This window comes from Ciconia boyciana, chromosome 6 (assembly GCF_034638445.1).
Source record: "Ciconia boyciana chromosome 6, ASM3463844v1, whole genome shotgun sequence".
Classification (NCBI taxonomy): domain Eukaryota; kingdom Metazoa; phylum Chordata; class Aves; order Ciconiiformes; family Ciconiidae; genus Ciconia; species Ciconia boyciana.
In genome coordinates, this window is record NC_132939.1 from 66,412,780 (window position 1) to 66,424,893 (window position 12,114).

A 12,114-nucleotide genomic window follows, 5' to 3' on the forward strand; every position below is an offset into this window, starting at 1 on the left:
GCTGTTCTGCAGCAAACTAGGGAGCAAGCTTGTCCATACTGTGTATTCTGCAGCATTCTGTTTTTTTTCCCTTTAAAATAGCCCTGTGTTGTTAAACCTACTCTCTAGCCTGGCTCACTGTGAAAGCAATTTTGTGATGAATGCTGCTAGAAATGCAGCTCTTAGGAATGATTGTTTCTGATCTTAATACAGAAGCAGACCCGTGGTCCCTGCTGGAATATCTTTTGCCCTTTTTTTTTTTTTTGTTTTCAAAAGCTCTTCAGTGCCTCGGATCCCCTGTGACAAGTGATGAGCCAGGACTGAAAAAGCAAGTGTGAATCCCCTCAGATTTGTGGGGGAAGTAGGTTAGGATCAGAATCCAAATCTCTCCTTGTACTGTCTTTGCAATGTCGAAGAGGCCTCTGCTGGGAAGCAGCTTCTGCAGTGCTTGGGCTTTGGCAAGCAGAGGCTGAAGACTTTCTGCAGCTCAAACATCAGCTCAGCTCTGCTGCTAGGGGTATGTTCCCTCTCCTAGTTGTGGCAAGGATTTACCTCTGTTACAGAAAAGCTTTGGACATGTAATTTCTCTTCTCTTGAAACTTATATAGGTTATGGTTAGGTTATCTTGCTTTGTGTGGTAGGGTCCTACCCAATGGATGCGTTCTTCCCAACAGTCCCTTCCCTTGGCTCTGTGCAGTAGGCCGCATGTTGATACTTCCCACGAGAGGCCGTACTTGATTTGGCTCCCCTTCCAGAGCAAAGCATTTAAGACTATGTTCATGCAACACGATCTGCAAGTACCCCAGATAGCTTTGCAGTGAACATGGCTGGGCTTAGCTGAACTCGTCAGTATAGGGGTTTTACCCTGATGATTTTGCACAGCTTCTGCACCCACTGCTTGCTTGGGTATCTCGACCCACCGTGGTACCGTACTCTGCCCAGAAAGCTGCCTGCACATGATGAGAGCCCATCTATGTTACTCCCAGCCGTCTCCTTCCAAGCTGTCACAAGCGATTGTTCTTGGCAGCATTTTGGAGACGACGGATGGTGACATTATTACTGATCACATGAAAGCAACAGATTAATAATAAAAGAGAGTTGTCCTGGAAAGGCCTTCCTGTCTTGACAGTCAGCTGTGATCATAAAAGCAATGCAGAAAATGAGCCTCACTGGAAGAAAGTGTTTGGCAGAGACTTCTTAATGCCTCTTCCTCCTGTTCTGGCAAGAGAAGGTAGTCATAGACCCCCATCCCTAATCCTGTTGTTGTTTATGTTCCTCTGCTTCCTATACTGTATGCACATATGGGTGACCAAGGCCCAATGCTGCTGTACAGGTGTGAAGTGGAAGAAGATAAGCTCTGGGGTGCATGGTGGACAAGACACTTCAGTTTGCCCCTGCTGCCCTTTTTCCTGGTGAGCAGCTCCAGTACACACAAGAGGAAAAGAAATCGCCTCCTTAGTTAGATGCATGGCCCATCTGTGAAATGGGTGTTAATTCTTCTCACCCTGGTGTAGCATCCCTGGGAGAGGGTGGGACTGATTTCATACTGCAGAAAAGTTATAGCAAGGGCACAAATTAATACATGACTGCTGCTGTAGCTTGCTCTATCCAGCCTTTTGAAGTCTGTAGTTTAACACTTATGAATCCCCTTGCTGTCTTGCGTGACAAGACTGTAGATGGAGAGAAGAGGGGTAACTTTGACCAAAATGTTGCCTTAAGAGGCAGCATTATGATACCTCTTAGGTGGCTAGTTTGGTGTCTGTGGGGCTGTTGTAGAGATCAAAGCAGACCCTGAGTCCTCTGCCATGTTTTGGCCAGCCAAAACTTCTTGAAAAGTAGAGTTTTGCTCAATAGTGTGTGAACCCAAGCTTCCCCAGTCACAGTGCAGTTGGATGTCATCGTGCTCCATAGCGCTCTCCTTTCCTTCACAGGCACCTTATGCAGGTAGGTTCTAGATCTGCACTCTCTGCAGCTATCACTCAGCTCACAGGAGCCTTTGCTCAGTTCTTGTGCAGGAGAGGTCTTGGCATCCTGCATCTCCCTGAAGTCATGCAAAGAGTGGGCTCACCACTGGAAACCAGTTAGTGCTGGCTGCTGGTTCATCACAACTTACTTGGCACTCATCAGGTGCTCCTACATTCAGACCCTAAAGTGCTGGGTACAGTATAAAATGATAGCTTAGACTATCATGAAGCACAACGATGCTCTGCGTTACTGTCTAGACGTCATTGTCCTCTGAGTTTGGTGTGAGGGAGGCTGGCAAGGCAAAGGACAGAGAAAACGACAACTCCAGGTTTTGTCCTGCAACCTCCTTTTTAGGTTTTCTTTTTTTTTTTTCAATTTGAATTCAGTTTGTGACTGTGAGTGAATCTATCACCTTCTAATGAGAGACTCTTGCAGCTCAGGGCACAGCAAGCTATTTCTCTTGTGCGCTAAACCTGACAAATGATAGTTTCTTGAATCTTCTGAGGAGTAAAAAGTGTTTGCAAATGTTAATGGAAAATATCTAAAGACAGAAACATCCCCCATCAGTGAAGGTTTCTTCAACTGAAAACAGAGGCCCTGATCTAAGTCCGTTGCCTTCAGCAAGGTTATGACAACAGTGTCTTTGGCTCCAGCTCGTTGCATGCCGTTATACCAGAACTTCAAACCTTTTTTTGAAGCAAGCATAGGGAGCTTTTGCCACCCTGAAATAGAAAATCCCTGTTTTCAATAGATATCCTGTGGATAATCACCAGTGTTGCTAATGGATCAGTCTGGAGCCCCATGGTAAAGCCCAACCGTGGCCACTTCTGGTGACTATTAATAAAGCTGGGAACCCCCTAAAACTCCACTAAAAATTTGTTATTTTGTCTCAGACTTGTTTTCTTGGTGCTATCCTATAGCTTCTCCAAACCTGAAAATTTTAATGCCTGTTACAAGGTTGTCAAGTCCTTCAAAACTAAAATCTTTGACATGTGAACTGGGAATCTCATTTTCCTGGGGGTCCCTGCTGCTTGCGTCTTTCTTAGGTTGTACCATTGTCACAGCAGGGAGGTGTTAAGTGTCTTGACTTTTTTTCTTTCCTGTTTCAATAAAGGTAAAGCAGAGCCTACTTTACAGAATACAGTGCTTATTTAGTCTGTCAAAGAGTGGCAGATTTTGGATTTCTTCACTCTTGGAGATGAGTCTCTAACTCTGCCCTAGACTACTCTTGTATTACCCTAACTGCAGTAGAAAATACAAACATATGCTTGGACTATGAGTGTTTCAGTGCTGAAGTCTCCTGGCATCACCAGGAGAGAAGACAGGCTACCATCCCTCCTCGATAGGTCCACGTGGCACATCGCAAGCAAGAGCTAGGATTCGGTGCATGCAAACAGAGTAACAGGATCAGCTTATATGTAACATATGAAGATCTATAGGGCAAGGACAGCTCACAGCAGAAACTGCTCTAGGTGCTGCATACCTGCCTGCTTCAGCAAGCAAGGGGCACTTGTGACCACTGTCAGATGTTCAGAAGTGCTCCTACAGCTGGGCTGTAAGTGAATGCTTGATTTAGATAGACTCATACCTGTGACCAAGAAAACTTAATACTTGCAATTTTTTTGGTTGGAGACTAGTGCCTTGACCATGAGACACTAGCATTTCATTATATGTTTGTCTTGCTTCTTTCGTAAGATGAACCTTAGCCAAAACTGAAGAGTATATACAAGCATGATACACAAAATAGATCACAATGGGCTGCAAATGCACATGAAAATCCAAATGCCTTCTGAATCTGCTGGGCTTTGCACTTTTGGTGCTTGCTTTCAGTGTCTTCTGTTTCTTTTCTTTCAGTCTCTTTTGCAGTTCAGAGACTGAAAGACACTTTCAGTCTCTTCTGTTTCTTTCAAGCTGCTGCTGAGGCCTCTGAAAGGCTCAAAAGTGCCAATTTAGCAAGGAAAACTTGAGTTTTGTAAAAGGCTCTCATGTGAAGCACAAACATCCAGCTTGAAGTTCACCTGTGTGATGCTTGCTTCCATTTTACATCTTATGAGACTACCAAGTGTTATGTGCATCCTGCCCACGGCTGCTGGGCTCCTGTTGCGCCTCTGCTCCTGAAATAACAACATTTGTGAAGTTTGTAATTTTTTTAGAAGTGTAGTTTCCTCCTTGTGACCACCAAGTGGTGCTCTGCACTGCACCTTGCAGCAAGGCAAGCTGTTGGCATTTTGAGATGGGGGGTTAAAAAGCTGTTTTCAGAAGTGGGAATGAGCTAGAGAGGAGGAGGAAACAAGTTAAGAGCCCTTTCTTTTCCCCTCGCAGTGGCTGTACTACAAGGAGTACATTATTCACATCTTTATGCTGTGGCTGCGTGATGATTGATGTAGCTTGGTGATGACCAGACGTGATAAGTAGTCTTGGCAATTTCAATGTGGGTGTTCAGCTTGGCTGCCTGCTAGACTTTGGAGGTACAGAGATGGCTATCTGCTGCTTCAAAACTAGATCCTGGCAGGCGTCTCTGATTTGGCTTGCTAAAATCGCGAGAAGCTTCTAAAAGCCTTGTCCCAAACTAGTTTTTCAGAGATAAATATCTGATTGGTTTTTTCTTGGCTGTTTTTTCATGCAGTCCATCTAGGGAAAACCTCTGTTCATGTTCCTCCTCTCCGGTGTGCTAGCTGTTTAGAGTCTTTGCTATTAAATTCTGGAAATGTTTATAGCTGTGTTGTTCTCAGCAGAGGCAAAAGACCTACACTAACTTGTCTTTGCAGGTTTCCTGCAAGCACTCTCCAGGTGCCATTCTCAGATTTACAGAAGCTGTGTAGTTTGTATGAAAACATGTGGTTTGATAGAGAAAATTCTTATGTTGATTTGAAATGATGGGCACATTATGAGACAGAAACTGCCTATAAAATGTAATGGGAATTTAAGGGGCTAACTACATCCCTGTAAGCTCCATTAGATGCTCTGTGTGGTATAATTGTTTGCAGGAGTGATCATTCCTTTCCAGGTACTGAAAGCCATGCTATAGCAGGATGATGCAGCTGAATTCAAACAGCAGCTCATTTGTATGAAATGCAGGGCTAGAATTGAAAGGTGGCAAGAGGGATTGTCTTGTCTGGTGAGCTGGAAAAAACATGCAGTGTTTTAAAGCAAATCCTTGAATTAGAAGGAAAGGAGATGCCATGTAACAGAACAGTGAATGCCGTGGTTTTATAATGTGCACTGATTTCTGTAGGTATTCCAGTCTGTGAAATAGAGGCCAAAGGAAGGAGGCCAGCTCCCCCCAAATAATTCAAGTTGGATAGCCACCAGCTGAGTAGCTTCCCCAAAGTTCCCCAGTTTGTTTCTCAGGTGTTTTGTGGAACAGCTGTGCTGGAGCGCCATTGCATCCTGCAGCAGAAAGGAGGAGAGTGAAGCATCACCTGCTTTACTTACAGCAGATATGATATGTGCAGCCCCTCAGGTGTCCTACCTCAGCTGCTCTATCTTATTGCAGTGTCTGTACCCTATATGAGGTACAACTCCAACAGAAAAAAAGGGATAGCTAGATAACAAATGTTGATTTGGCTGGATTAACATGGTCTTAGGCCCCATGGCTGAGCCAGCTGCTCAGGTGCAGGGTGATGGGCTCTCCCAGTCTGAGTACATCAGGAGGGAGTTTTTCTACAGGGCTGAGCAGAGCTTTGTGTAAATTAGATGAAGTGCATAAATATTATGTTTTAGCTTTCGTCTTTGAAAAAACTAACCATCAGAAATTCAAAGCATGTCTTTATTCCAGATACTATCTTTTCATGGTGGGTAGCTCCATTAGTAGCTATTAAACATCTCATGAAAATTCCGGCTCAGGAAGTCCTTGAGTCTTTGATAACTAAAAGCTGGGAAGAGAGACTGTGGGAAGACTGGCTCCGTGTGTCCCCTGCTCTAGTCTTTCTTCAGCATCTGCAGCTAGTTGTGGTCAGAAATAGGATGCGCGCAGAAAGGGCCTTTGGTTTGATCAAGTATGGTCGTTCTTGTGTTGCCATTTTAGATACTAGCGATGAAATATGGCTTGAATATTTATCTCTCCACATGTAAACAGTTCAGTCAGCTTTGGAATAAGATGGCTATCTGCTCTAGAGGAGATTCCACAGGGATTTCCTCGCCGTCACATTTCTGCTCTCACGTGAAGTGTTGGCTGCGCTGCCTTCTTTCCAATACTGAGTTAAGTATTCCTTGGTCATACCTTTGTCTGGTGTAAATCTGTTGTGACAGGAGTCACCCAAGAGCCGATCTGCCAGCGTGCATCAAAGCGAGATCCTTTTTCTGGAGGAGGGACTGTATCAGTCTAATGGGCTGGAAAGCAGTGTCCTTTCCAGACCTTAATAAAAGTTAAAAATAGAACCAACTTATTGCTGCCTCCAAGATTGGAAATCAGGGAAATACTTCTCACTTGAGCTGAAATTAGTTGAGCACAGAGCACTATAGTTATACATACTCAGGTATTGGTACGCACGCACATGCTTGTTTGTACTCCACTATTAGGAAGCGAAATAACAGTATTTCCCACTAATGCATTTGACAGTCTAAGACAGCATCTTATTGTTACTTAGGAACTTCAAATGGTGGTGAGCTCTTCCAAATTAATCCCTTTGGGTGTCTTTCCTGTTAGAAAACAGGCAGAAGTTCATTCAACTGGTCTGCCTTTGGAGAAGTGGTATCAGCTGGCTGTGTTGGTGCTCACCTGTAGAGATGTATGAATATTCTGTCTTGTGGGATCTTTCCTGATGTTGCTTTTATGTCTCCCTGGCCAGAGGGTGAGGAAGAGGAAGAGGATGAAGAGGAGGAGGAAGAAGAAGAGGAGGAAGAGGAAGACGAGGAGGACAAAGACATAGATTTGATGGATGAAAGCATGGAGGGTGACACTGAGCTGCCAGGTTTCACGCTTCCAGGCGAGACCTCTCAGGAGCCCATAGCTGGCCTGGAAAACCCTGTGGCCCAGCTGGCTGGGGTGTCCTACCAGGTTCCTGACACCATCGAGTGGGAGCAGCAGAACCAGGGTCTGGGTAAGAGAAAAAGCCCCTTCTTCCTTTACCCTTACAGAGGACATGTCTCCTGCTCTTCACTTTGCATGGGACAGCCCCTCATGCCAGGGAGTCTCACAGGTTGGCTCTCAAGGTAAACACAGAGCAAGCTCATTTTTGAGGAAACCCCATCCTGCAGTGATGACTGGTTGAACTGGGATGGGTCCCATGCAGCGTGACCTGAGTTTTCATTTTGGGGAGATCTGCTCTGAATACTCCAGACCTGCTCCTTCATTCCTAGAGCTTAGTGTTGTCTTGCTCTGAGGGTGGACAAATAAATACTTCTCAGGTGAGGGGAAATTTCAGTGCCCTTTGCCTGCAATGGGTCGGTGCCAGGATATACATCCTGTGAGGACAAAGAGAGTAGGATAGTTGGGTAGTTGCTCGTCAGCCCATTTGCTACTTCAGCAGCGTTCTTGTAAGTGCCACTTTTCTTGCATTTTTAAGGGATGTACGGTCCAGCCATGGGACCCTATGATGGCAGTGTTAAGCAAGACAAACCTGCAAGACCTCTAGAAAGCTTTATACAGTTTATTCCCACTGTACGTATAGGTCCTGTGTTTTATGACTGGACTAATTTATTCCACCTAGGAAAAGCTTATCAATGTTTATATGTGTGATGTCCATCTGATGCAAATCAAAGCTGGTGTGGGACAAGGTAAAGTTTAGAAGAGAACTTGCCCAGCTTGGCTAGGGGCACTGGGATCATGTTCCAGCATACTCAATTTCCAAGCCAAGCCCCATCAAAAGCAGTGGGAACCTTTCAGGTGAATCAGTGAGAGCTGAACCATGTCTATACAGAAAGTCTCTGTGTCTGACTATTAGAGAACTAGCTGGTTTGAGAGGCTCATCACATAAAGAAACCCCAAAACTCTTTTATATGTTGTGTTAGAAGAACTGTCACTTCCCTTGGATGTTAAATTCTGATTTAACCTGGCAGTTCTTCCCCTGTAATGCTGTTTCCAGCCTGCTTTAGCGTTGTTAGCTTCCTTTGAGTCGCATCAAAGAGCGTATTTCAAGATCTCTGTGGGAGGGTTGCTCTTTGAGGGCAGATTGAGTTTGCATCAGGTCTGATATCTCCCTGTGCCACTAAGGCTTGCTTGAAAAACATTGTTTTGGATGGTTGCCATGTCAGATCTGTTTCGTGTGTCCTGTTATCCCATAAGTCTGGACAGGAGCTGGGGGGGGTGGGAATAATTTTAAGTGTTTAATGGTTTTGTGGTTGGCTTTGGCAAGCTGGATTAAAGAGGTACATGACAGTGCTTGGAGGAAAAGTGTGTAACAAACATAGGGTTATGTTGGGAGCCGCATCAGCAGCTTTGTGTTCTCATGTTACTCATTTCCTTGGTGCAGGATCTTTGTGGTGCCTCGAGAGAAAACGTGAGAGGAGCAGCATATTTTCTGCACTCAAGGGTGCAATGGGCTGGCTTGGTGAGCTCTGTATGACTGCTAGCAATAGTGAGAAGGTAGCATTAAGCTGTTGACCATCTAAAGCTATTTGCTTTGTTCAGTACCGTAAGTACCAGGATGGACAGCTTGGCAGAGCTTTGCCTCTGAATCTGTCAGTCCTGGCTAAGGGTGCCAGTGCTTTGTAATGTGTTCAAGAGAGGCAGCATTTTGCAAATTCCAAGGTGTGTCCCCACACACCAGGCATCATGTTGTGCAGCACAGAGGAAGATGGCACTGATATCTCTTCAGGGATCTCGGTATATTTAACTGTCCCAGCTAGGGTGGCTGATGCAATGCCATCTGGCTTGGGTCTCTGGAGGGCTCCGATGGGAGCCCTGTTCCCAGAGCAGGGTGCAAGGCAATCGTTGGTTTGTCTGGAAGGGTGCCTAGAGTCTGCTGAAGATGCTGTTGTATATGACATAGGCTGTTGCCGTGAACTTTGGGGCTATGGAGCAGGTTGTTCCGCATAAGGCATCAGGGGCATCTCTGTTCATAGCTGATGCAGGTCTGAACTGGAGTCATGGCTGTGTTACCAGCCCTACCATCTTTGCTGCTGGAGGAAGAGGCTCAGGGTAGGAGATACCCGTCAGATGTGTTGGTAAATGAGGCAGGTGAGAAAGCAGTGACCAGAGGCTGAAGCTGTCCCTGGCGTGCAGTAAACCTCTCTGGCTGGAGGGGCTGTAATAATTGTGTACAGAAAATAAGCAGACCTGGGCTATGAAACAATATGTAGCTTTAACACGCCTTGTGTAATAGCATTTGTTATGAGGTCCCCTTGCCCTAGGCAGAACCATGCTGGAGGATTCATTTTGCAGTATCTCTTTCGGAGATCTGCTTCTGAACATACGGGCCCAGTTCAGTTTCTGATGTTTAATATTGCATCATCCTGCAGCCTTCATCTTCTACCACCTTCACGCTTTCTCAGAACATGGAAAGGCCACCTTTTTAGAAATTTCACATGTGGAATAAATTGACTGTGTGGCAAAAGGTAGGATTTTTCTCCCTAACTTATGTTTTATTGACCCTCATGCAAATTGGAGGAGCCCTTGTGAAGTCTGTCAAGGTAGGTCAGCCACAGAGCACCGAGTCCAGGCACTTGACGGACTGAGCAGATGTGAATTTCTGCATTCTCTGGAAGTGCCTGGCTGGGTTATGTGTCACCAGATCCAAATGATTTGAATTGCCTTTTATTTTTAACCTGTTGTAGTCTGTGCAAGTAGCCGTGAGGGAGAGGATGAAGCTGTGGCTGAGCTGAGTTCATCTTTAGGAGTTAGGTGGGACTTCTGTGCAGTGGTGTTGTAGCTGAGAAAAGAGGGGATGTGGTGGGATCAGTCTCTCTGCTTGTGAGTCACCCCTCGTATTCCACCAGGTGAACACTTATGTAAAGAGCCATTTATTCTTTTTCTGTCTAGACGACCTTAATGGCTCTTTGATATTGCTTCCTTCCCCACCTACAATGTGCTGATGCCCACAATGCTCCTAAGAGAAAGGGAAATTATTCATGTTTTAGAGGCACAAAGAAAACCAAGGACTTGCATGAGCTCACACCAAAACTCTGAGGCCAAGCAAGGAGTTGAACCCAGGTGTTTTAAGGGCTTGTTTGCTGGGGGTGTGTGAGGAATGAGAGGTGCTGTTGTATCTTCGTGGTGGTGCTGGGCTCCTTTTCCCTGAGATGCTGCTGCAGCAGTGTAGCCCTTTCCCTTTTGCCAGTTTGTGCCAGGTGGGAGTTCTGTCCTGGTTCCCTGGCCCTAGGTGTGTGGGCACATGCTGGGCTGCTGCTGTGTCCATACCTGTGTCCATACCTGGTCCTAGTTACATGTGTCTTTATGGGGTGTGTTAGGGAGAACAGGAAGGGTGGAAGAAACATAGAGCTCGTGTCAGCAGGAGGTGGATTGTTAAGAACAAAAGAAATCCCCCAAACCTGTCAGAAGGCCAGAAGAGCTGCCCACCTTGTTCTGCTGGAGCACTTGGAGAGACCAGATTCACCATGAAGGGCTCGTAAAGCTTTAGATCTGCTGGATGTGTGCATGGACTATTTCTCTTTGAAACCCTTTTTCTCTAAGTGCTTTTCATATAAAGCTACTTCTTTGAAATGCATTTCCTTTAAGTGCTTTTCTTCTACAGCTAAAATTAACTTGACTTTAATTTTAAGACGACTTTGTAACCGCTGGACATCCCCAGATGCAGTCCCTGGAGAGGGGAGCTGCAGTTCTGAATGCAGCTGGGTCAGGGGCACTGTGCTCCTGCCTGCCTCGGCCCACAGTGTGCGTCTTTGTGCATCCTGGGGAAGAGCTCTGCACTTCCCTTCCTTCGCCAAATAGTGCTGAGCTGTGAAGAATTTCCCATCTTGTGTGAGTGAAATATGGTTTAGAGAAGAGACGGAAGTTGTTCTGCTTGACATGGGATATGGCACAGGAAAGGAAGACTTGAGGAAAGTCTTCAAGTAGCCAATGGAGTACAAGATGAGGGTACACCATCTACGCACCAAACTTTTACAGTTGTCTTTTTCCATCTTTCAAATACTTTGCACATATGTCCTTCTCCTGGGGATGCGCCTGTCCTCTGGCCTTCAGAATTTTGACATTTAACGCTAAAATCTGTAGTACAGAAGAGCCCAGAAGTATTGGAGTAGCTATTCTCAGGTCAGTTATTATTGAGTTTGCTTGGTCTGATGGCTGACACACTGCAAACCCCTAGAGAACAAGTAACTTGATCCACAGCTTGGCAGAGCAAGAGACAGTTTGAATTTTTGTAATGGTCAGTGAGAAAGTGCTGGTGAAACAGAATCATTAAAAATGTCATTTCTGGGAAATCAGATGGTCCTACATTAACTCCAGCTGAGCAAAAGCAATTTATAAGCACCAGTAACGAGGCTGTCAGTTTTATAGTCCATCAGCTGATTCTCTAACCAGCAATATTTAGACAAAAAGTAAAGCAGAAGATTATGTCATCTGTGCCTTTATAAAATAGAAATTGATCCTCTAAAACCTGTTCTGATTGCCTGCAGCTCTGGAGAAGGAAGGTCTGAATATGCTTTGGGATCTCTTTTGCTGTCCCGTTCAAATGCTTTGTCTTCAGAGGTTGCCAGCAAAGGACATGGCAGTACTTTGGGACCCCTGTGCATGGTGTGCAAGATGACTTTAACCTTTTTCTACTTGATTCTTGATTTGTACATGGGTGGTGTGTGGTAGGCGAACACTAACTGTTTGGAGAGCATCAGAGGGGCATGAAACTTGGGCTTTCTGGGAATGAATAAAAATACATAATTTTCCCCTGCTACTTCTTTTGTGATTACGTGTTTATGCATTACAAGGAGAACTGCAGTTGGTTTAGATGGGTTCAAACCTTGTGAACAGTTTCTGGGTCCTTTAGTTATTCCTCATGAATGTTAAAGTAGATGGTCTTTGTTGTACACCTCCATGGAGATCGAGGCCCTCTACTTCTGTGTTGATGGTGGCTACTGTGACTGTGCTCTTCTCCCACATCTTGAAAGTATTTATTCTCCCAGTGTCTGTGAGAATCCTTATTTTACAAACCATGAGCCAAAACATAGCAACTTAGCTTGCACTGGTGTGGGAACTTTGTGGTGGAGCATGAAAATGTCCCCAGGCTCCCAAGCTATTTGTTAATCCCATAGTGCTTGCCCATTGTCCATGTCCCA

The 12,114-nt window shown here is 45.2% G+C and overlaps 1 protein-coding gene across 1 annotated transcript in view; it reads left to right on the forward strand.

The window, feature by feature from the left end:
- ARMH4 (armadillo like helical domain containing 4) overlaps window positions 1-12,114 on the forward strand; it is a 70,086-nt gene that overhangs the window by 18,601 nt on the left and 39,371 nt on the right. Inside the window, exon 5 of the mRNA XM_072865498.1 lies at window positions 6,735-6,986. Within this exon, the coding sequence (XP_072721599.1) occupies window positions 6,735-6,986 (252 nt within the window). The remainder of the gene's footprint in view (window positions 1-6,734; window positions 6,987-12,114) is intronic.